Source organism: Urocampus carinirostris, chromosome 2 (assembly GCF_059441175.1).
Source record: "Urocampus carinirostris isolate Australia breed hairy pipefish chromosome 2, RoL_Ucar_1.0, whole genome shotgun sequence".
Taxonomy (NCBI): domain Eukaryota; kingdom Metazoa; phylum Chordata; class Actinopteri; order Syngnathiformes; family Syngnathidae; genus Urocampus; species Urocampus carinirostris.
The window spans coordinates 40,872,501-40,896,253 of record NC_142350.1 but is presented as its reverse complement, the minus strand read 5'-3'; the positions used below and the strand labels follow the sequence as shown (position 1 = coordinate 40,896,253).

The following is a 23,753-nucleotide window of genomic DNA, read 5'->3' as shown; positions in this document are numbered from 1 at the left end:
GCACAAATTCGGTAAAAGACCTTTAAGCCACGTATAGTCACGCTGACGTATAAATACTGTACGCATTTCCCGTTTTATCCATTGTACTTTGATATTACTTGTGCCCCTTATGGTCGGGAAAACAAGGTAAATAATGGCCATCCACTTCTCAGTGGTGGAGACTGCGGGGCTTTGTTTGAAATGGGTTACATTCGTTCAATTACCGTGCATGCACGCTTCTGATACTAGTAAGAACATAAACTTATCGTCTCAAGAGAAAAGCTGTGGATGTTGTTATCAACATAGGCACAAATAACTATCTGGACATATTTGATTTGAAATGCTTAAGCACAATACTGACACTGATTAAGCAATTTAATTCTGGATTGGGCACGCATTTCAATCAATGTTACTCGGTTGTACGGAGATTATCTACCACTAAATGTCACTGTATCATGGAATTAAGCCAAGGCATTTGCATTCAAAAAAGTCTCAAACCAGAAGCCTGTCAAGGGACCGTGTGCATTATTTTACCACTTGATGTAGCTGTATTGTGTAGTGCAAGAAAAGATAACTAAAAAGCACAAGGTAGAGTATAAACTACAGAGATTCAAAGTGACCAAAAGGCTCCATTTTATTTATAATTTTTTTCCCAGTTTTTTGTGTACCCGTAACAGCAAGTCAGCTGACAATTATGTCCGCTTCCTTTAGATGAGGAATATGTTATAAAAAAACAAATGCTTATTTCTTGACCTACAAGTATTTAAAAAAATCATGTTTTTATGATAGTTCGTGTAATTTTCTTTCTGTCTAATTTCTTTATACATTTTTGAATGAATGAAGTTGATTTTACTACTAGGAGATGCTAAAAAAATTGCACTGTTCCTTTGTGTTCTTTTAGGTTGCATAATTGAGTAAATCAACAAGCAAGGATCTGTATTGTTGTGATCCATCGTCAACTGTAAGTTATGTGTGTTGGGTTTTTCTCCCTTAATGCATCATGTTCATCTGTTAATAAACAACGGGGTAGACTGCTGGAAGTGTGAATTTCCCTACGGGGATGAATAAAGTATCTATCTATCTATCTAAAAAAAAAAGCCAGTAATAAGTAATCCAACTGTCAGTCAGCACACAATACTATACTTTAAAATGCACTCTAATGCCAAAAAAAGACAAATGTAAAAGTGTCTATACATGGTCTGTGTAAGAAAGAATCAAAATCTTTGACATTTTGAAGCTATGTTAAACCCACAGATTTTTTTTCCAAGCTAGATGAGGGCAGCTAAAAAGTAAATATTGTTTACAAACATTCTCAGCAGCCCATTATGTATCATAGAGGTTTTTGACAATATTGGAAAAAAAAAATCCAAATGCAGTTCTAGTAGAACGGGCAAGTGAACGCTTATTGCACGATGATATGCCTGAAGTCTGGTTCAGCAATGATAAAATGATCGTAATGGTAAAAAATGTAAAGGCAACAGCAGCATTTTTGGGGAGTGGTTACTAACCTGGAAACTCTCCTGAGTTAGCAGTTCCCATCTCAGATGCCTGCTGCCTGAAAGTGGAGGCTGGTGGAGAATCTCCATACCCCGGGGTGAAGGGTCGGATTGGAGAGCCTGATTCTGGGTCACTGGTTGAGTTCCACTGGTCTTTACTTTCACCTTTTTCTTTACTGCCCACTGATGTCCTCCCCACATCTTTTCTATGGACTCGCTGGTGGACATTCATCTGATGGCGACTGCGAAAAACCTTCCCGCATTCAAAACATTCTGTGGATTTAGAAGGACCTTGAGATTGGGAGGGCCGTCTCCGTTCTTGGCGAGACAATGGTCGGTACTCTGAATCGCTAAGGCTCTCTGGTGTCTGGTCTCCAGACGAAGTATTGCTTCCCAAACCGTAACTGCTGCGACGACCTGTGCTACGTTTCTCTTGAAGCTCATTGGCATAACTGTTCTCTTTCTCCTCAGCTACAGCAGGTGTAACAATGTCTTCATCTTCAACACTTTCAAAACTACCTCCATCACTGGCAACCTTACTGTTCTGTACTGGTTCTGCAACTTTTCCTTTTGTCGCTAAATGCCACGCTTGGTAGCTGCAAAGGGGATCAAGCTCAGGGATTCTTTGGGCTTGCAATTTTTCATCTTCGTCCTCCTCAGCCATTCCTGCAACAGGATTTAGGCCCAAATAGTCAAGTAAACGTCTCTTTGCGACTGGTGATTTGCCATCATCATCATTGGTTTGTGTATGTTTAAGAGATTTTGTTCCATAACTGAGACTGTGGACATTGTCATGAGCCTTCAGGCTCTCTTTGCTCTGAAAGATGTTACCACATTTAGAGCATATTTGGTAAACAGAAAGGAAAGCGCCCACAGTTTCGGGATCCTGCGGTACATCATTGATAGTGGCGGGATGCTCGACAGAATCCAATTTTGTACGAGACCGTGATCTGGTGCTGTGTGTTTTCATGTGAGATTTAAGAAACCAAGCTTCACGGAAGCGTCTTCCACATATTTGACAGCAATGATCCAGGACCCCAGCGTGCTTCTTCTTGTGTGACTTCAAGAACCAGGCTTGGCTGAAAACCTGTCCGCATGTTTCACACGGGAAGGTCCCATCGGACAGTGCGTCAACAGATTCGTCTACCTTAACACTGAACTGCTCTCCTGTGTCGATAGTGATGTGGACCTTCTCGATGTGGCTAAGGAGCTGGTCTTCCCGCTGGGCCTCATATCCACAAAGACGGCAGCAGTAAGGGAGCTGATCACTTACAGGTTTTTCTCTTTTCAAGCTTCTCACAGGCACTTTCCTGCGACTGTCCTCCGCACTATCACTGCTGACCATCATCCGATTGCATGCTGAGCTGCTCTTGGTTGGACTTGTGCCTCCATCAAGACCTTCTGAAACACTCATTTCACCTTCTTCTGCGCCCACCTCTTCTTCTTCATTGGCGTGGTGGATCGAGAGTGTGCCCAGTTTGTGGCTTCGTATGTGAACTTTGAGGTTTCCCTTCTGAGAGGCCCTGTGGTCACAGTAGGGGCATTTATAAGGCCGGGCACCAGTGTGCCGTCTCATGTGCTGTGACAAAGAGCTCAGGAAAGGAAAGCTGCGACCACATACCTTGCAGTCAAAAGAGCCCACCGTTTTCTCGTCCTCTCCCTCAATATCATACCTGGAGTTGACCCTAGTGGGAGTCAACTTTTCCTTCTGATTTCTTGGCTGAGTGTCCATCACTTCTGCACTAGGATTCATTGTAATCAGTACCTTGTGTAATTGGCCCCTTCAGGGCAAAAAAAAATATCAAACTACTGTTATCTGTTGCTGCACATCTACAGATGTAGAGTAGGCCTTTGTTAGTTATTTCAAATGTTATCAGTCTGCAGTCATTCAGAAACGAACTGCTATCACGGGCAGTTATTTAACACTGTTTGATTACAGGAAAGAATGCCATCTTGCCATCTTCATCCGTCCATGACAATACTTTTGTCCCTTAATTCATCATATAAAATGTTTAAATAGATCCAGGTTATTGGAATTTGGAATATTGGAAGTTTTTTCTTGATTTTCCCAGGTGCAGTTTCTTCATTCATGTGACTGACGGCAGTCGTCCATTTTCATATTTCACACAAATTCGTAAACATCCACCTAGAATGAAAAGGAAAGTATTGAGGTGGAAAGAAGAGTGGGGTGGGAGAGAAGATAAAAAAAGACAACAGCAACATATTAGTAAAACTGTTTTCTGGGGAAATGAATTTGTGTATGTCTGCGCGTTAATTTTCTATAAGACTTCAAAGCTGCAGACAAACGAATAAGCTAAAAGGGTAAGATAGGGTACTGCCCATAACAGGGGCAAATTATGGCCGGGGGGCATTTTAGCCAGGTCTTTAGCCATTCAAACAGCTAGCTAATTTTACCATTCATAACATTTTTTAAACATGTTCGTATTTTATTTATCAAGAAATTTATCAAATTGAATACAATTTGTTGCTGACAAAGCAGGAAATATTACACTACTTACCTTCAATTACAAGTGCTTCAAAACCCATTGGATTAATGGATCGATTTAAAAACAAATTAATTTTTTTCTTCATGTAGTGATGAGGTGTTAGATTTGGAATATACAATAAAATACATTTGCTTTCAGACGTGTGCTTTCATATCTAAGCATTTAACTAATCACATTATATACTTTACTTGTTGCCAGGCTCAGAAATCTGCTGAAAGGCCTTCAATGTTTTCTGTAAAGGCGTCCTGCAGCATAACATAGGTGTAATATTGTTGTTTGTTTTATCCAATCAAATTTCAGATTGATTCAAATGGCCCTGCTGGAAGACAAAGGTTACCGCTTTCACAAACTAAGGAGCAGTTATTCACCAAAACTATTGCGCCAACCGCCTGCACAAAGAATTCAATATATTGGGTTGATGTAATAGCTTTTTTGTCAACTCGAGATGGAAGAGGAGGGGGGAAATGGATTTGGTCGCAGACATACGGAAAAAGCCAGTGTCAAGACGTATTTTTCAAGAAAAGCTAGACAGACATCATTAAGAAATCGCAACAGGGAAAAGGTTTTGCCTGCCACTTTCGGCCTATGAACCACGAGTTCCCTGGCTCTGTGGGGCTTCTTTCTCTCATTGCTGGGACACAGATTTATGATACCACCTGTCCACTAATAAAGTGTTTAGTGGGATGCCGGGAGAATTATCAATTGGCTTCATTACTGCTCTTGCTGAAGTGATGGTGGAAGAGATCAGACGGGAATTTATAAAGCACTGTTCTTCTCTTGTGAATGAGACGACAGACGCGAGTTACAGACTGCGTTGTTCAATGGACACGGGTGAGAAGCGAGCCAATGAAATCTCAGGTCTCATCAACCGATTTTTGGTAGAAACTTAATGTCTTGGCAAAGTTGTGGCACAGTGTTCTAACGGTTCAGATGTCTATTATTATAACTTTAGCCAGTCTCTAAGCACTACACTGTAAATATTTTTGTCCATTTATTCCGAAAGTCTTATCTTATTTTTTCTCTTTAAAGAAATACAAGATTAAAACTCAAGCATTTACAAGGATTTCAAGCACCCGTACGACCACTGATCAAAGCCCAAAGATATAGATCCTGTCTAATGCTGATGGAAGAGCATTTTTTTTTTTTTTCAAAATCCTTTAAAAGTAAAAGGTTAGCGTTTGTAATCAGATTGTGACTCCGGATTATGTGTGTACTTCTGGTGAAGGTCTCCAGTGTAGATCAGTTATATACTGACACTTGGTAGCAACCGCTTAGACTTCTTGTTTGAAATTGGGGGCAAATATACGCAATGTGAATCAAGAGTGAATCATCTGTTTGAACGCTGACAAACAGTCGCACACAAGCGGCACAAGTGTGGAAGGAGTAAAACAGAGGGCCTTTTAAATTTGCCCACACGTCTTTTGGATGCACACTGTGACAGGCAGCATTGACCCTAAACTGTTTTTCAGAAAGTTGCTCACAAACCTCTACACACACAATTTACAGAGAGCACACAGTGAAGGCTTTTCAGAGAAAAAAAATCTTGCCAGCCTCCGCATAGTAACTCATGAAGTGGAGACACGAGCAGCTCGAATGGGACAAAGAAAGTGCTGCTGGACCTAAAAGGCAGACACATAAGTAAGAGTATGTGTTATTGGACTATTCAATATTTTTTTATGAACAAAGTGTTACCCATATTTGTTGTAAACCAGTGTTTTTCAACCAGTGTCCATGAACAGCTTTTCTAGTGTTCTGCAGGAAATTGCCCAATTTTATCTTTGCAAAAAATCATGGCATTGTTTAGTATATTTGCTTTCTTCCAGTGATCCGCTGGGTAATTGTAACATTCATCCATATCAGTAAGTGGCAGCATTTAATGTTTATATACTAATTATCTGGTCATAAAGTCGTGCAGGGAAATAAATATGTTAATTTTGTAGTTTAGTAGGACTAAAAATAAAGACAGAAGACATCAATGAATTTTGAACTTGCAAGAACAGGACCAAGCCCAAACCTTGGTGATTTCATTGTTGTCCTTGGGTTTTTTCATGCTATTTGTTAATGTAGCATGAAAATTGTAAAAGAAAAGGCCTGTTTCAAGTACAGTTCAAACGACAAACCAAGTCCTGAAAAGATGAAAAGTTTTTTTTACAGCGTGTAAGAAATAAGGAGCTTAACAGAGGCTGGAATGACGACACAGGCCAGGAGATTGTGGCAGTGAGTAAAAAAGTTGAAAATTTAGTACAGCTCTTTTAAAGGTGTGGTTCGTCATTTGAGGTGTTCTTTAAAAGTTTAAAGTAGAATGTACTCTCTGTTAAGTATTTGGTAACAATGTCCAAATGAGTTCAAAGAGCCTGTATATTTCTTTTATTTTATTTTTCTTTTATTTTCTATTTCTTCCCATCTAATTTTATCTTACTTGTAGCAAAGCTGTTCGGGCTGTTGGAAAGTGACTTTATGCTCCTTATTGTAGTGCTTTGTTAGTGAAGCTTGAAAATTGTGAAAGTATAGAAAAGGCCTGTTTCAAGTACAGTCCAAACACCCAAAAAGATTAAAAAAGAAGAGTTTGTTCGGGCATGTCTAAGCAATGCACATACTTGCATCATGTACTGTATGAGCTTACACAGGCTACACTGATGACAAAAGCCAGAAGATGGCACAAGCAAATAAAAAAAGTTTAGAATTCCGAATAGCTCCTTTCAAGATACACATCCTTTATTTTATTTTTGCCATTTTTTTCTTTCCCTGTCACAAAGCCAATGAAATGCATCACAATACTCGCATAGGAAAGAGCAACATTGTGCAAAAGTAAGAATAAAATAATCAAATGTAAGAAATAAAATAGAAATTAAAAACAGTTTCTACCTCAAAGTTTCGGTTACGGAAATTTACATTTACGACAAAATAGTGGTCTTCAGTCTCTAGACTGTCACAGCAGGTCAAGCTCATAAGAAGGAAGAGCAGTGGGGGATTTGGTGGTATTGTTGGTCTCCTCGATTCCCATACTATCTAACTAACCCCCCACACATTGAAGCAAGGCGGGACAATGGGAGGGCCGCCTCGGCTGTGTCCCTTCTCAACACCCACCCTGGCCTATTTGCGTGAGAAGGGACATTCGATAAAGAGTCCACTGGGTCCGCCTGTATGTTTGTGCAGGAAGTGGCAGGTGTTTAGGTCAATACTGTCATTTTACATTTTGGTGAGCGCTCCATGCTAGTGGGATTTCTGCAAAGGGGGGCAAAATAAAGATGCTTTCTCAGTCTGGGCTCATTTTGTCACAGAGACAGATGTGAAAGTTTTTGTTAGCTATGTGTTCTTCATGATTTTTGTTGAACTCCAACATTAAAACAAAACAGATTGTGCTACAGTATAAGTAATAATGATTTAATCTCATCCAATGACATCCTAACTTTGGAATTAAATCACAGTACTGCTTTTAATGGCCATCTTACACTTCAGCTTTCATTGCCTACAGGAAGTATACCAGTGTTTCTCAAGTGGGTTGAAACCAATAATTAGGTTGTGGACACCTTTTCAGTGGGTCGCGGGCTGTTGCCACGGAAAAAGGGTTCTGAGAACAGAAAAAGCAGTAAGATAGCTGATGTTCATGTCAGCTCCATCAAGGAGAGCCTCATGTTATGTAAAATGAATTTTTAAAAAAATTGACATACAAGTAATGAAAAAATTGATAGCGCATGTAAATTTGTTTATGATTTTAATCAGTATACTTTTTTTTAATGAAGTAGGGTTTTTTTACCACTAGGAGGAACTATTAAATAATAAGTCCCTTTAAAGCTGTTTAAGACTAAGTTCTTGGTCACTGAGTGAATAGTCAACAGTTTAATACACATTTCGGAATTATATTTTTTTCTTTTTAGCAAAGCTGTTTGGGGAGGAAGACAAGAATAATGCGGGGCGAGCTGGAATAGTGGAGAGTGACTTCTTGAAATCAAAAAATAAGTGACATACATATAAGCAATTTTCTTTCTGGCTCTTTTGCCAAAATATTTAACCCAATGCGGCCCACCACTGGTGTACTGTAAACGTATACTATATGTGTGTGTCACTGGGTCTTGGGTCTGCAATTCCTCACTCCCCTTCTTTCTCAATGCTGTCTGTTTTTCTCACAATACTCGTTAACCCTTGGGTGCTCCATATGCATAGCAGCATTCCTCACTCTCTCTCTTTTTTCACCCCCCTTTCTGTCTTTCTTTTTCTGTCTGTCTCAGTCATGCAAATGTTACACTATGAATCCACTTTATTTAACTTTATAAAACGGCTTGTATTTTTCTGTGCCACATCATCTATGAAATTTACTTCTCATGACTGCAAGTGTGAGTCATTTATGTGGTTAAAAGCTAGACAGAAGTCCCTTTTCAGGCAAGAGGAAGTAAGCAAAAGCGAGTAACAAACTATTCCCTCAAGCCTTACATTCCAAACGCGTGTTTCTGTTTTTTACAGTGTACAGGAACAGTGTACTATGCCATAGTACATTAACATAGTGTATGCCGAAAGAAAACACCAATTATGTTTTGTGAGTAAGACTTTTGGGATAGTGTATACTAAGGGTCCCCAAAAATTTTCCTCTGAGGGCCACATATTTTTTCCCTTCTCTTTGTGATTAAGGACTATAGAAATAAATATGACTTGACTTGTCTTGTCTATTCTAAGCATTGTAAGTGACAAATATATTGTCATTGTAAAGTCAATGGTACCAATTAGGCCCTCTCACCGTCGTGACCTGGATTTGTAACCATTCATCCATCTATTATCTACATCGCTTATCCTCAGTAGGGTCACGGCGATGCTGGAGCCCATCCCAACTGTCCTCGGGCAGTGGGCAGGGGACACCCTCAACTGGTTGCCAGCCATTCACAGGGCAGACAAGACAGGCAACTCACTCGCTCATCAAACATAGGGAAAACATGGACCGGCCAATTAACCTGACAGATATGTTTTTGGAATGTGGGAGGAAACCGGAGTGCCCGGAGAAAACCCACAAAAGCACAGGGAGAACATGCAAATCCCGCAAAGGAAGGCTGGTAGCTGGATTGTATCCCATAACCTCAGAACTGTGCTACAGACGCGCAAACCACTCTGCCGCCGTGGTTGAATCCAGATACAACAAAAAACGTACACCCAGATTTTGAGTTAAAAACGCTCTCTGGTATTGTCCAGGGGGGCCGGACCAAATGTGGATTAGAAGTTTTGGCACCGCTGGTGTGTACTGTAGAATAGTATGCGATTAATTTAGAAATGCGTAATACGGAACGCTGATTAGTTAAAACTAGGAAGTTATACTGGCAACATTTTGCCTTCGGATAATATTTTACAGTTTTAATCTTGTAAAATCTGCTATAAACCAGAATGCATTTGCAGTTTTTACCATCTGAAAAGCACTGACTACTGTACTGTAACTTGGGCAGTGCGCTCTCTAAACAAGCTATAAGGCGGCAGCAGTGCATTGGCAAAGCTTTAGCTCAAGTCCTGACTGCAGCCAGTGAATGCCCACGTATCGGCTTAGTGCACGGATCTTTGACAGGCTTCCTTTAGTTTAGAGGAAAAAAAATAAGTACATAAATATATAAAATACTATTCTAACCTGCTAGGTCTGAATCTCAGTGTGGTGTCTTGCTGGTGCCTGTAGTCAGGTCCAAACACTGCAAAGCTGGATTTCAGCTGTCTGGAAACCTGCCAGAAGATGGGACACAAATCAGTTCAATTCCAGGCTGAAAGATGTTTCATTGAGCTTAAGATATGACAACTGAAAACTAAGAATTGTATCCGCCATTGTTTTACGTCGCTGCCAAACCATGGACCTGAAGTTTATAAATGTAAAGTTCTGCCTGGCAAAAGGGATTATTTTCCTACTTGGGACAGTTTTCTGGTTTTTTTTGGGCTTATTTCCTGCAATCCATCTTTACGGACATGTTCTACTACCCACTCAAGGAACAACCTGAAACATTTTGATAGGTATATAATCAGATATGAGTTGGAGTGATTCGGAAAATATCGATCTGATTAAAATAACACTTGATTACCCAACTGTTAGGGTGGCACAGCAGCTGAGTGGTTTGCGCGTCTGCGGCACAGTTTTGAGGTCATAGGTTCAAATCAGCCTTCAGGTGCAGGGTTTACCTGTTCTCCCCGTGCTTGTCTGTGTTTCCTTCAAGCACTCCAGTTTCCTCCCATATTCCAAAAACATGCATGACGGGTTTATTGGCCGGTCCAAAATGTCCCTAGGTGTGAGTTGTCTGTCCCAGTGTGCCCTGCAACTGGCTGGCAACCAATATAGAGTGTCCTTTGCCCACTGCCTGAAGATATAAAATGATGAGCTCGAGCACCCCCCGCGACCCTGCTGAAGATAAGCTGCGCAGATAATGGATGGGTGGATGGATACCCAATTGTTCCCCAAACGTTTCCCTGGCGCAAGTTTGAGCAATCTGTTGTTTTCACCTCTTTATTTGTTTTCCAAAACCCACGTGTAGCTACCTTACCTTGTATCCCTCAATTTTATTACTTTGTCCGTCAATTGTTTTTTGTAGATTTGTACTAAACAAATTCCCTTCAGTATTTGATTCTGTGTGTCGTGATTAAAATATACTGAAACCCCAAAACTGTTCCAACGAAATCACGGTTAAATTGTGCATGTAGTATGGCTGCACGATTTTGGGGATAAAAAACTTAATTGCAATTTTTCAGACTTTTCCTAGATTGGTCTTAACAGTAAAAAAATGAAATGTTCTTTTTATTCTTTTTAAGCACCCACTTCTGGGAAACTTTGTTGTTGTTGCTGTCTGCTGACACAAAAATCAAACGGAATCACACTACGTCACATCGCATTATTGATTAAATTTTGGTTAATCGTGCAGCCCTACTGTGTAACCACACTTTGGATTATGAGATTGATTATGAGGTTTGTCAGCCGATTTCCTAATTTTAAAAAAACATCTGCTGTAGTGTTTGAAAGACAAGACACACTTAAGTCAAACATTAAGTGTGTATCTTCCAATAAATTTGTCAATCGATATTTTATTAAAATAATTTATTGACCTTCTAAACACAAAGTTACAAATATAAAAGTCGATACTAATTGTGAGCCAAAGCTCCTAAACAACTTAAATGTTTTGTTTTAAGGAGACAAAATTGGGATGCTACCAGAAATTATGTATATTAAAGCCAAAGATCAACATTGGCCAAGGTGCCATTTGCAACTGTGGGTTCAGATGACATTATGTGCTTGGATACATGGAAATGGAGTCCACAGGTTGTATTCATAATAAAGAAAAATTGTAAATTCCTTGTGCTGGAATGGGGGAATCATGGCATTAAGGAGTGTGTCCGTTTTGAAAACGTGTTGCAGTAATCCGACCAGAGGATCAGAAAATGATAGTTATTAGAAAAACTAACGCACAGTCTGAAAATAATAGGTAAATGTTTACTGATTTATTCCAAAACAATTCATATGATCTAAAACTAACATGTTTCGTTATCATGAACAAGTGTTGCAGGCCGTGGTTTGTTGAAACCTGTGCATAAGAAACAAATGTATCAGTCAAAGTGTTGGTTCCATGTCAGAATGGACTGATATGGGTCTTTCAGGGCCGATTATTAGTATTGAAAGGAGACCAATAACCGGTATTTGGAGCTGATATTCTTTTGCTGTAAAAGCTTAAAAATTGGTGTAGGAAATCTGTAATCAGGCAAAAAGAAACAAAATTTGTTATGAATTCAAACAAAACTTGAATAGCTGAAAACTTTTACAGTAGCGTAACATGAATTATCTTTCCCCTTAAACCAAAAACTATCAGTGCAGGAAATAAAATTGGGCTTTGCTGAAACTCGTATGAGGGTAGATAAAAACCTAAATAGCTCCCAGAAGCCTTTTAAAGTAAATCATAATTTCATCACCACTAACATGACTCTTCATTCACTTAAACCAAAAACTAACAGTGCAGGAATTAAAATTAGGTTTAGCAGGAACCCATATAAAGATACTGGTACATACAGAGTTAAATGGCTCTCTGTTTTTTTTAACTTGTGAAAAAAAAATTAAATATCAATACAACCTATATGACTTGTATTAACTTAAAACAAAAAGTGCAAAAAGCAATGGAAATTTAAAAGGTGAAAAGTGTGGGCACTCCTGTTTTAGAGCCAGATTGACGAAATAATGTCACAAGAGCCATTATATCAGTCTCTAACTGAACTTACCTTTCTCAAAAAAGTTAACTGTACTTTTTACACTATTTCTTGATCACGCTTTTCTACCACTGACTTTTCAAAATCTCAATATTGCAATGTCTGTTACTTTTGTTTATGTTAGCGTATGGACCATTTAAGGGAGAGGTGACGTCATGGAGGGAGTGGGGGTGACTGGCGCGGAAGTTGGTCTCAGTGGACAGTAGTTCATTGTTGAATGTGTTTTAACCGCTTGTTATTTGTTTATTACATCGGCGATCAGACCTTATCAGCAAATGTGCTCATCTTTGACTGCACATAGGGGCATTACAATATCATCAGCGGCTTGATTCACACTCAAACAAGTTGGGACATTTTAGGGAGTTGCCACTTCAGGTTCCTTCAGTGGCTCCGACCCGGTTGCCTATTCAATCAGAGGGCTCAGGGTGGGTAGCGAGGGCAGAGAAGGAGTGTAAGAGTAGGAGCTAGGGGGAGAGACCTCTGCTGCTTTAGTGAGCATAAATAATCAGCCAGTCAAATGAATAAATATGCCGATACCGATATCCGTCAAATTCCCAAATATCGGTGCTGATAATCGACAAGCCTGATAATCGGTCGGGAGCCTATGGCTCGCGAGCCATATATGGATCTTTTTATGAGTACATATGGCTCCTACATATAATAGGATTTGTACAATTATTCAATGTACTGTAACATGCAGAGCCAATCCTGCACATGCAAAGCTGATACCTTTTTTAATTAATATATTAATGTTTTTGGTTTTAGTTTTTTAACAAATGGATGATAATATTCATGTGGAAATGCAGAAGATTACTTAAAGTAACTGTGCTCTGCTTCCGTCGAAATTGAAATTCCTTCATGTCTTTTAAAGGACGGAATGTCCATCTCCAAACTATCGTTACTATCTCCCCTTCATTTCCTTGAGCTGCTCTGCTGTCCTCCATCCATCTGCAGTGCCAAACAACCTCTGGAAGACCTAAATCAGTCTTTATGAAGTGTAATTAAACTGGTGACCTCAACACTACCCACCACTTCTTCACACTCTAACGCTGATGTAACCATTTTATTTTTCTCTTCATTGCGCCAAAATCTCTCAGCCATCGAACTAGATTTACAAGCATACACACACACACACACCTGATCTTTAGATATAAACTGTATATTGTTTTACATGTAGCACATTTTCCAAGGCGAGACGGATTATAAGGCCCACCCCCTAAAATAGTCTTTTGTCATACTGTATATCATACATAAGGTGAGGCAGACACCAGGCACATCAAATTAAGATGGCAGTAAGAGCTATTGTGTGTATGGTACATTTAAAAAAATTAAAACAGCAATGATGCTATAATAAATGGTCTAAGATCAGTTACACTGAGCTCCTTAGGAATATAGATCTAACTTTTTACTATAGTAATTATGCCAAACAGCATTTTGAAATAATAATAAGACTATATGTGTGAGCTTTGTAAAATATTTAATACATTAATTTGTAATATAGGATAGTCTTTCACCATTTAAAAGTAATTTCCCCCGCTATAAGGGTTTGGTTCTCTTAGGTTGCATCAGTCATGTTTTTGCTACTGCCCCCGGTGAGACACTTCCAACGGGAGTCGTGTAACTCTGGTTGTGTACTGTAGCCAGGCAGCGAAATAGTCATTAGATCAGCTAAGAAGCCACTCATCCACCAATGAGACAAAGACATAACAAGGTTGATGCCCTCTCCACATTGCAAGATGTATAGATTTACACAAACTAGTTTTATTTTCATAAGGATACAGTAAAGCCAACAATAGTCATCTGTGTTACTCAAAACAAATATGAAGAATCACAGGCGATTGCAACAAATCCAAACGCAAAGGTTCTATATAGGGGAGTATAATTGATCACAAGTGCTTCAGAAAAGCTACAATTTTACATCAAAAAAATACAGTAATGCATAATGTGAACAATTAAAATGACAACCCTAAGAGCACCAATAATGGACATCAGTCAATCATAATCAAACATTTAGCGGTCGAGTGTTTGGAACTAAAGGACTAGACTTGGTGATCTGAGGTAAACGGTAAGTCTACAATAGTTTTAGAGGTTTTTTATTCTTTTCCTAGGAGGTCAGTGTTTCAGATCTGTGATAATTTCTCATAGAATCACTGTTCCTCTTTTTTTGTGTGTGTGCGTGACTCATAGTCAGATCTAAATAATAAAAATAGGGGAATTACCCTCCCGAATTATGGTAGGTGCTGGTGTGGTTGAATTTCAAGAACCCCATACCAAAAGGGTGAAGATCTGTAGCTCAGGACCCGACTCGGCGACAACATCTCCCACGCCCCCTAACAAGCCTACGTAGCACCAGGGTACACTATTACCACCCCCGGCAGCAGTGCTTGACAGAGAACCGGCCCCGGAGCCTGAAGCAATGTCGCCAGGAACACAAGCCCTCCCACCGTCCAACACCCTGGTCGAGCTAAACAGCCCCAGCCCCGTCTCCATCTACGCTATCCATCCTCTTTCGTTCATCATTTAAACAATAAATACAACTAGTTTTGTATTTTATTTTTGTGACTCTACAGTCTGCATGACAGTTAAATAAACGATAGTGGAAATTCATTAAATTGCTGTTTGCTTTTTTATTTTTTTTACAAATACACTACTAGAGATTAAATGTTACTAAAGGAAAATATATTAAAACATAGAAAACCTTAATGACTTCAAGTCAAATGTTACATTATCGAATCATAATCTATTTGCGAGCCTCCAAAAAGATCCCTACCCCTCCAGCTAAGACACACTTTTGATGCCCCCCATGAGAATGTTTTTCTACTATGTGCCCCCCCAAGCTAAAGAGTTTAACACCCCTGGTGTGGAATGTTTCTCATTTCGTAGTCCAATTGCCTTTTTGATGTAAAAAAAACAAAAAAACAATCTGCACACAATATTTATAAGACAAGTTAAAGTGTTTCAAAGGAAATTTTATGTAGCATCAAACGCAAAAATAAAGTGCTTGTTTATCCCCCAGAAAACTTTTCCACAAACAGTGTGAACAAGTGAAATTTAAGATATACAGGACTGTCTCAGAAAATTAGAATATTGTGATAAAGTTCTTTATTTTCTGTAATGCAATTAAAAAAACAAAAATGTCATACATTCTGGATTCATTACACATCAACTGAACTATTTCAAGCCTTTTACTATTTTAATATTGCTGAATTTGGCTTACAGCTTAAGAAAACTCAAAAATCCTATCTCAAAATATTAGAATATCATGAAAAAGTATACAAGTAGGCTATTCAACTAATCACCTGAATCATCTAATTAACTCGAAACACCTTGCGAGGGTTTCCTGAGCCTTAAAAACACTCAGCTTGGTTCAGTAAACTAAATCACAAGTATGGGGAAGACTGCTGATCTGACTGCTGTCCAGAGGGCCATCATTGATACCCTCCATCAGGAGGGTAAGACACAAAAAGAAATTTCTCAAAGAGCAGGCTGTTCACAGAGTGCAGTTTCAAAGCATATCCACAAAAAGTCTGTTGGAAGGGAAAAATGTGGCCGGAAACGCTGCACAACCAAGAGAGATGACCGCAGCCTTAACAAAATTGTGAAGAAGAGCCGCTTCCAGAATTTGGGGGAGCTTCAAAGACAGTGGGCTGAAGCTGGAGTCCAGGTATCAAAAGCCACAGTTCACAGACGTGTCGGGGAAATGGGCTACAATAGCCGTATTCCCATGGTCAAGCCACTTCTGAACTCAAGACAACGGAAGAAGCGTCTGACTTGGGCTATGGAGAAGAAGCACTGGACAGTTGCAGAGTGGTCCAAAGTCCTCTTTTCAGACGAAAGCAAGTTTTGCATTTCATTTGGAAGTCAAGGCGCCAGAGTCTGGAGAAAGGCTGGAGAGGAGCAAAATCCAAGTTGCTTGAAATCCAGTGTGAAGTTCCCACAGTCAGGAATGGTTTGGGGAGCCATGTCAGCTGGCGGTGTTGGTCCACTGTGTTTCATCAAGTCCAGAGTAAATGCAACTGTGTACCAAGAGATTTTAGAGCACTACATGCTTCCATCTGCTGAAAAGCTCTATGGAGATGAGGATTTCATTTTCCAGCATGATCTGGCACCTGCCCACAGTGCCAAAACCAACAGTAACTGGTGCACTGACCATGGCATCACTGTCCTTGATTGGCCTGCTAATTCCCCTGACCTGAACCCCATCGAGAATTTGTGGGGTATAGTTAAGAAGAAGATGAAAGACACCAGACCTACAAATGCAAATGAGCTGAAGGCTGCTATCGAAGCATCCTGGGCATCAATAACACCTCAGCAATGCCACAGGCTGATTGCCTCCATGCCACGCCGGATTGATGCAGTAATCCGTGCAAAAGGATTCCCAACCAAGTACTGAGTGCATCAATGGACATTTTCAAATGTTTGATTTAGTTTTGCTGTTATAAAATAATTTTTTTACTTGGTCTGAGGAAGTATTCTAATATTTTGAGATGGGATTTTTGAGTTTTTTTCAGCTGTAAGCCAAAATCAGCAATATTCAAATAATAAAAGGCTTGAAATAGTTCAGTTGATGTGTAATGAATCCAGAATGTATGACATTTTTGTTTTTTTTAATTGCATTACAGAAAATAAAGAACTTTATCATAATATTCTAATTTTCTGAGACAGTCCTGTAATTGCAACACTTTTTCCCATTACCATTTTTAATTTCCATACCAGCATTTCATAATGTACTGGTAAATTTTATTCATAAATACCAATCTTCTCAATTAAAAATTATTCTCCATCACAGACTTAACTTTGGCCACCAAAATACACACAGTACAGCGATCTATGTCTTCCTATCTGGGCCAATGTTGACTGTGGTTACTCATGGCTAGGTATTTAAATTCTGGCCTATCAAGTCATCTTAGTTCTATGAATGAAACAACGTGCAATTGTGATGTCGATAAGGCCCTTGTATTTTTTCTGTACCTTGCATGAACGAAGACAAGACCGAAGAATATTCCGTTTAGCATCACCTACAGCACCCAACCACGAATAATTCCACTATATGAATAGAGGTTTTCCAGTACAAGATTATATGTAGTTGATCATTTGAAATATATAAAAGGGCCTTTGAGTCATTTCTTTCTCTCTCACATGGGGTTTGTGTGGATTATTCTGATTTTTACAATCAAGTTTGGACTACAAAATGGTTGATTTTGTTTTGTGGTTACTACAATCTGATAGGATTAGCAGGAATATGCTTTATATGGAATTCATCATCCAGGGATTAGAAATCATCATGAAAAGCAGTACATTTTAATCTCTGTACACAAAATGATGCAAAATAGATCTAGTGTAGTGTTAAGATAAATGTGATTATAGTTTTGAGTGTCACCTGAACATTTTAATATGCATGATTTTAGCCCAAACGTTTTCAAATGTGTGGGGAAATAACTAAGTTACATACACTTTGATAGAGAAATCCCAGTTCAACTATCGTGTGTTTCAGTATTTTCAAAAGCAGTTGAGGTACTTCCTGTTATGTAATGCCACTTCTTCAGAATGGAGTCACTAACACGTTTACATGAGTCAAGTATAGAGAAATAAAGCACTTCTGTATCAAAGGGCATGGGGGATCAAAGACAGCAGCAAGATTGGTCAATAGTGACAATGATAAAAAAAAACAAGGCTTTCCAAAATGGCGCCAGCGAGCACCAGAGTGCCCCCTCAGGACAACTGTGATGCCATGGACCTTTTCTAAAAATAGCTGACCAGCGCTGGGTCATTGTGATTTTCTAGTGGAAGAGAAATAGTGGTCGACAGTCTATTTAACCATACTTCAAATTATTAGGCTGGTGATAGCATAGTAACTACATAGTAATATTATTTTAGAAAATGCATACCGAACTATGTGCCCTTTTCACTAATTAGTAACAAAAAGTAGCTCTCTGATTGACAAAGGTTGGCGACACCTGATGTACATAGTTCATAATAGTCAAAATAACAAACAAAAGTGTGCAATAATAGTCAAATTAAGAAACTGGGATCCTATGCAATATCCTTTGCAGGTGTCTAATATTAAAAAACAGAATAAACTTAAACAATCACAAAAATACTTTATTTCTGAACCTGAGCTTTGATTGGTTGTTAGTTGAGCCCCAAACAATGATTATCCTTACTCAACAGCAATTGGAAAACAGGTGGATATTGCTAATTCATCACCAGTCCATGAATGTAATATCTAAGCGAAAGCCATGTTTAGACTAGTAGGGAGGCATAAAACATCCATCCATCTATCCATCCATCCATTATCTGCATCTCTTATCCTCAGTAGGGTCGCGGGGTGCTGGAGCCCATCCAGGCTATCTTATAAAGCAGTGAGCAGGGTACACCCTGAACTGATTACCAGCCAGTCGCAGGGCACTCAAAGAGTGACAACCGTCCACTCACTCATTCACAACTAGGGTAATTGGACTGGCCAATTAACCTGACATGCATGTTTTTGGAATGTGGTGGGAAACCAGAGTGCCCGGAAGAAACCCACACAAGCACAGGGAGACATGCAAACTCTGCAAGGAAAGGCTGCGGTGGCAGGAATTAAAGCCTAGACCTCTGCACCATGGGGCTGCGTGCTAACCACCCAGCCGCCGTGCTGCCCGTCATGATAACTTTGTATGAATAAAATTAATTTTAATGGTGGAATGAAATGTCATAATGTTAATTTATTTTCTATGAAATTAATTGTTCTAATTTAAATGTATGTATTTATTTTTGCATGAAACCCCAGGTCTTACTGTAATTTATTTCCATACGCCTTATAGTCCAGTACGCCTAATATTTAAAAAATATAACACAAAGGACTATAATTTTGATGGGTGCGCCTTATACACTAAAAAATTTGTGAATGGACCCATTGGTCAACAATGAAATTAGAATCAGTCAGAAATTGATTAATAGAATAGCTTATTTTCAATTATCTAGCTGTAAGTGAAAAGTACAGTGTAAAAATTTTAAAACATATTGAAAGTTTGTGGTCATTAGCATTGGGCTCTGCCTAGGGCTTTCTTTGCCCAGCGATCATCCTCACATCTGGATACAATGTGGGAACAGGGCATAGAGGCCAAGAGGATAGCTAAAGGGAGGGTGGAAGTGTGCAGGGGAATTCTTTAGAAAAGATTTAAGAGCCAGTGGAAAAGGTGCTGGTGCTGATGGTGGATGTAAGCTTGTGTGTGTTGCAGGGGAGCAGGGCTGGGGTGGAGGGCTTCTACTTAAAGGCTCCCTGTCTCTGGTCTATTCTTTGCTGTGTACGATAGTTTGACTACAAAGCCCCCAAGCTACAGACAAGCAGGCAGCTGGGAACTTGGATGAATAGCAAAAGGCAACCCCCAAAAAAACAATCTTGCTGCCCAAGTATTGCTTTGGAAACGTTTCTTATGATAGATAAAATAAGAAGTAGACAACACACATATTTACCTAAAATAGTAGTCAAGTCACATTTATTTGTATAGCCCTTAATCACAAGATGTCTCAAAGGACTGCACAAGATTAAATTTACACCATACTTTCATAGAGCTTAATTAATTCCAGTATTGTGCTCATAGCTTGAATGGCTCGAGTGATGAGCGAATTTTCCCGATATGAAATGATTAAAAATTAACTGGTCTACTCCTGTCCTCTCACAGTCAACAGCTATGAAACACAGCTTTCTGATCACGAGGCAGGACGTTTTTTTATCAAGATATTTATAAAATTTCATGTAAAAAAAAAAAAAAACACTTCTGGGCTAGTCCTATTGCATTTTTAATGCATATTGTCATATTTAGTGCTTAAAAAAGGGATATGAAATATTATTATGCTTGAGTGTGTTTCAAAACAAATGCACAGGACGATGCCGTCCTGATAATTTATTCATTTATATTGTTGCTGCTATTCTAAAAAGATTCATCTCCATTTTATTTCTTTATTTTCTGCATTAATAGAATGTTGTAATGAAAAATATAACCAAATTTGAACACAAAAAAGCGTTCGAGTGTAATCGATAAATTAAAATGTGTGTATATTCTAGATATATAAGTATTTTAACTCTGAGTCTTTGACAACCAATTTGGTGAGAGTTATAACATGCAAATACAGATGTCTCACTGTTAATTTATTTGCATATAATTATAATTAATGATATTCTAAAAACACTTTTTTCTTTTAAAAATGCTTCAAAATGGAGATGTGTCTATTTGAAATGCCGATAACTACAAGAGAATAACTGGATATCCTGCTATTATCTTTTTCCTCATGTATTACAGAGATGTGGAATTCGAGGCTGTATCTAGAGATACAAAAATATCCAATCAATCTTTTTTGTTCCCCCTGGCCTTGCCCTTCTGCAAAATAGTCGAACCAAATGCGGCCCTCTACTCACCCCTGCTCTAAAACATTAAACTATACTGTATTTGAGAGTTAAGATTCTTTTTTGCGGGAAGGGTATTTCCTTTTTTTAAAATGGTTCCTTTAAACCTTAAAATAACGTCCTCCTGCTCTCCGATGAACTGATGGATTTACGCATGCACGCGTTCGCTAAAAAGCATCATGGCAAGGTTAGACTGACATAGGAGACTAACGATTAGCTCTACCGTGGACTGAATGATTAGCTTCAGTAGCCTGGAGACATTTCCAGCTTGTTTCCCTAAGTTAATCAGACAGGCAGCATTAGAGCCCTTCAATCTCCATTCTGACCATTTCCTTAAAACCCCCCAAAAAACAGTGCATTGTTGGATTATAGGAAGACACAGACAGTGAGGCATGTTTGTTTTTTTGATTTAGTGACTTAAAAATCGTTGATTTGGTCTAGACAACAAGATTCCACAAAAACTCCTTGAGTTGTTCATAAATGGATGTCCTTGTTCAGGGAGTTATCAGCACATTGCTAGTCTTAATTGAAATACAACTGACTTAATGTCAAGGGCATAGTTCTGGCATGGACAGAAGGGACGTGTCCCCTTCAATATTGAGCAATCATTGTAATGTCCCTGCCAACATCATGTGATCATTTAAAAAATGGTATGTCCCGACAAATGACAAGACCAAACCTACACCCTCGCTTAAAGTAACTTAAGATGAGAATTACCGTAAATTCTGGACTATAGAGCGCACCTGATTATAAGCCGCACCCACCACATTTTAAGAGGAAAACCGATTTTGTACATACACAAGCCGCACCTGTATAGAAGCCGCATGCGCCCACATTTAAACATGTTACACAAACACAAAATTAACCCAAACCCAACTTCAAGTCCTCCGATTGAAACTAAATGTCCTTCATTAAAGTCCACAGTCCAAAAATCACAGCCGGCAAAATGTCTGGAAAATGATACCGGTACTTAAGGTTTGATGCAGACCTGCAGAGTCCGGGTCCTGTTGAAAGCAATCCAAGGAAAAAAGTGTATATTTCCAAAGGTAAGGGTGGGAAAAATATATCAGATGAACACATTTACTCACGCAACTCCTTTTTCTTTAACCCCCTCTTCTTTCCTTGTCTGTCCCTCACCTTTAGCAGTCCCCACTTAAACTCGGCACCTTGCGTTTGTTCCGCCCCTCAATTTTCGTTCATCCGTGCAAAACATATCAGAATAAGTGTCTAAAATAAATACCAATACATACATTACAAAAATATACAGTTGCAAATACATATTATACATGGGTTACACATATTTACAAAGAAAGACGGTACACCGAGAGAGTTTTCAAAGCTTTAATAATAATAATATAGCTTTCATCCCAAACTGTGCCTGTGACAGGGCAGTTAATGGTAGCAACACTCGAGCGCCGCTGGCGGCCTTTAGAAAAATTACATAAATTGGCCGCAACACTGAATAAGCCGCAGGGTTGAAAGTTAGGGAAAAAAGTAGCGGCTTATAGTCCGGAATTTATGGTACTTTCATGATCTTTTGTAAGGATCTGTTATAATGTTCCAAAAGACTGAGGGGGAATAGAACCTAGCAGGTGGACAACAATTTCTGCAATAAAATCTGTCATCTTCACACAGCATTAATTCTCAAAATGCTTAGCTCCCAGAATGGATAAATACATGTGAATATCCCCATGTGCTACACAGTCCAAAAAAAAAAAACGAAAGCATGACCATATTGGATGCCGAGGTGCTTAACTTTGGGTTGGCCATGGTCATTTTTTGTGTGTTTTTTGCTTCTTTTTTCCTTTTTCTTTTCTTTGTTTTTGTGTATGTGTATGTCTTGCTGTCGGTCACCCCTCTCGAGGGATATAACCAGGGTAGATAGATAGTTAGATAGATAGATAGATAGATAGATGGATAGATAGATAGATGACGCTGTATTGTGTAGTGCAACTGAAACTGAGAGCTACAGAGCACAAGGAAGAAAATAAACTACAGAGAGCCAATATGACCAAACAGCACCATTTTTCTTATCACTGTCTTACCCAGCCTTTCACAGTTTTTGGGAGAACTCTTATCATCAAGATGGCGGACAATCATGTCAGCTGCATTTAGGGATAGTGATAAGTTTGTAGTTTAGAAGACATTTATAATAAAGAGAAAGACATTAATGCATTTTGAAGAAAGAAATTCCAACCTGTTCTAAAAGCCTCAGCTGAGACCTTTCTTTTTATTAAATCTTAGGTTACAAAAACAGAACCGCCCTGATGGGTGAGGAAATCATAGAACAGCAAGTTGTAAACATAATAGTCAAAACAATGATTAACAGTGAGGTATGACAGTCAAAATAACAAACTGGCATCCAATGTAATCTTCTTTGTGTCCTATATTAAAAGCGGCAATTGCCAGACTTAAACCCGTCAGGAGGGAGAAGAAAATAGCAGTGAAATCAAAGATCAGACTTGTGTAGGCGCTAGATACTTCCATCTTCCTCTACGCTTGCGAGACGTATGCTCTCACAGCAAAACTAAGAAAGAAAATCCAGGCCGTGAAGATGTGATGCTAAAGTAAACTTTTAGGCATCAGCCACTTCGTGACAAACGAAACAGTGCCCAATAGAGGGCACATTGGACCGTACGAAGAACTATTGTCAACTGCGCAGACGGAAACTTCAGTGGTCTGGTCATGTTAGAAAATCATCAGGACTGGCCAGGATAATTCTCCAGGACACAGTCAAAGGGGGCAGGTGGAGAGGAAGAGCAAAAAGAACTGGGCTGACAACATTAAAAAATAGACTGGTGCCAACTTTGCCAGGACCCAAACCAGGCTAGGGAACGTCAACAGCGGAGAAATCTGTCCAGAGTTGTGTCCTCATTGGTGCCCCGACGACCCATGGGATTAAGGGATCCGTGAACCTTGTCAATAAGCCGCATGTTATGTAAATTAAATAGAAATGTATTGACACACAAGTATTTAAGAAAATGCAGAAAATGAGATAATTTCTCTTTTTTACTTACTATTCAAATCAATACGTTTTTTTTTTGTTAAATTAAGTATTTCCAATAGGAGACACCAAATAATAAACAATATACCTATATGTTCATATTAAACAACAAAGGAGGTTGAAAAGAGTCTCAAAGTAACAAAAAAATGAAACTTCACTTTTAGTACTTATATCTT

The 23,753-nt window shown here is 39.0% G+C and overlaps 1 protein-coding gene across 4 annotated transcripts in view; it reads right to left on the bottom strand.

Moving 5' to 3' along the window:
* LOC148371899 (zinc finger protein 516-like) overlaps positions 1-23,753 on the bottom strand; it is a 69,117-nt gene that overhangs the window by 30,478 nt on the left and 14,886 nt on the right. For 2 of the 4 annotated variants that reach the window (XM_088326516.1, XM_088326519.1), the window contains exons 2-3: positions 9,585-9,673; positions 1,488-3,621 (exon numbers count right to left, since the gene is read on the bottom strand). In XM_088326516.1, the coding sequence (XP_088182642.1) occupies positions 1,488-3,228 (1,741 nt within the window). In that variant the 5' untranslated portion in view covers positions 3,229-3,621; positions 9,585-9,673. Of the gene's footprint in view, positions 1-1,487; positions 3,622-4,170; positions 4,325-9,584; positions 9,674-23,753 lie in introns of those variants that run through there. The other 2 variants (XM_088326517.1, XM_088326518.1) reach the window with 2 other exon arrangements.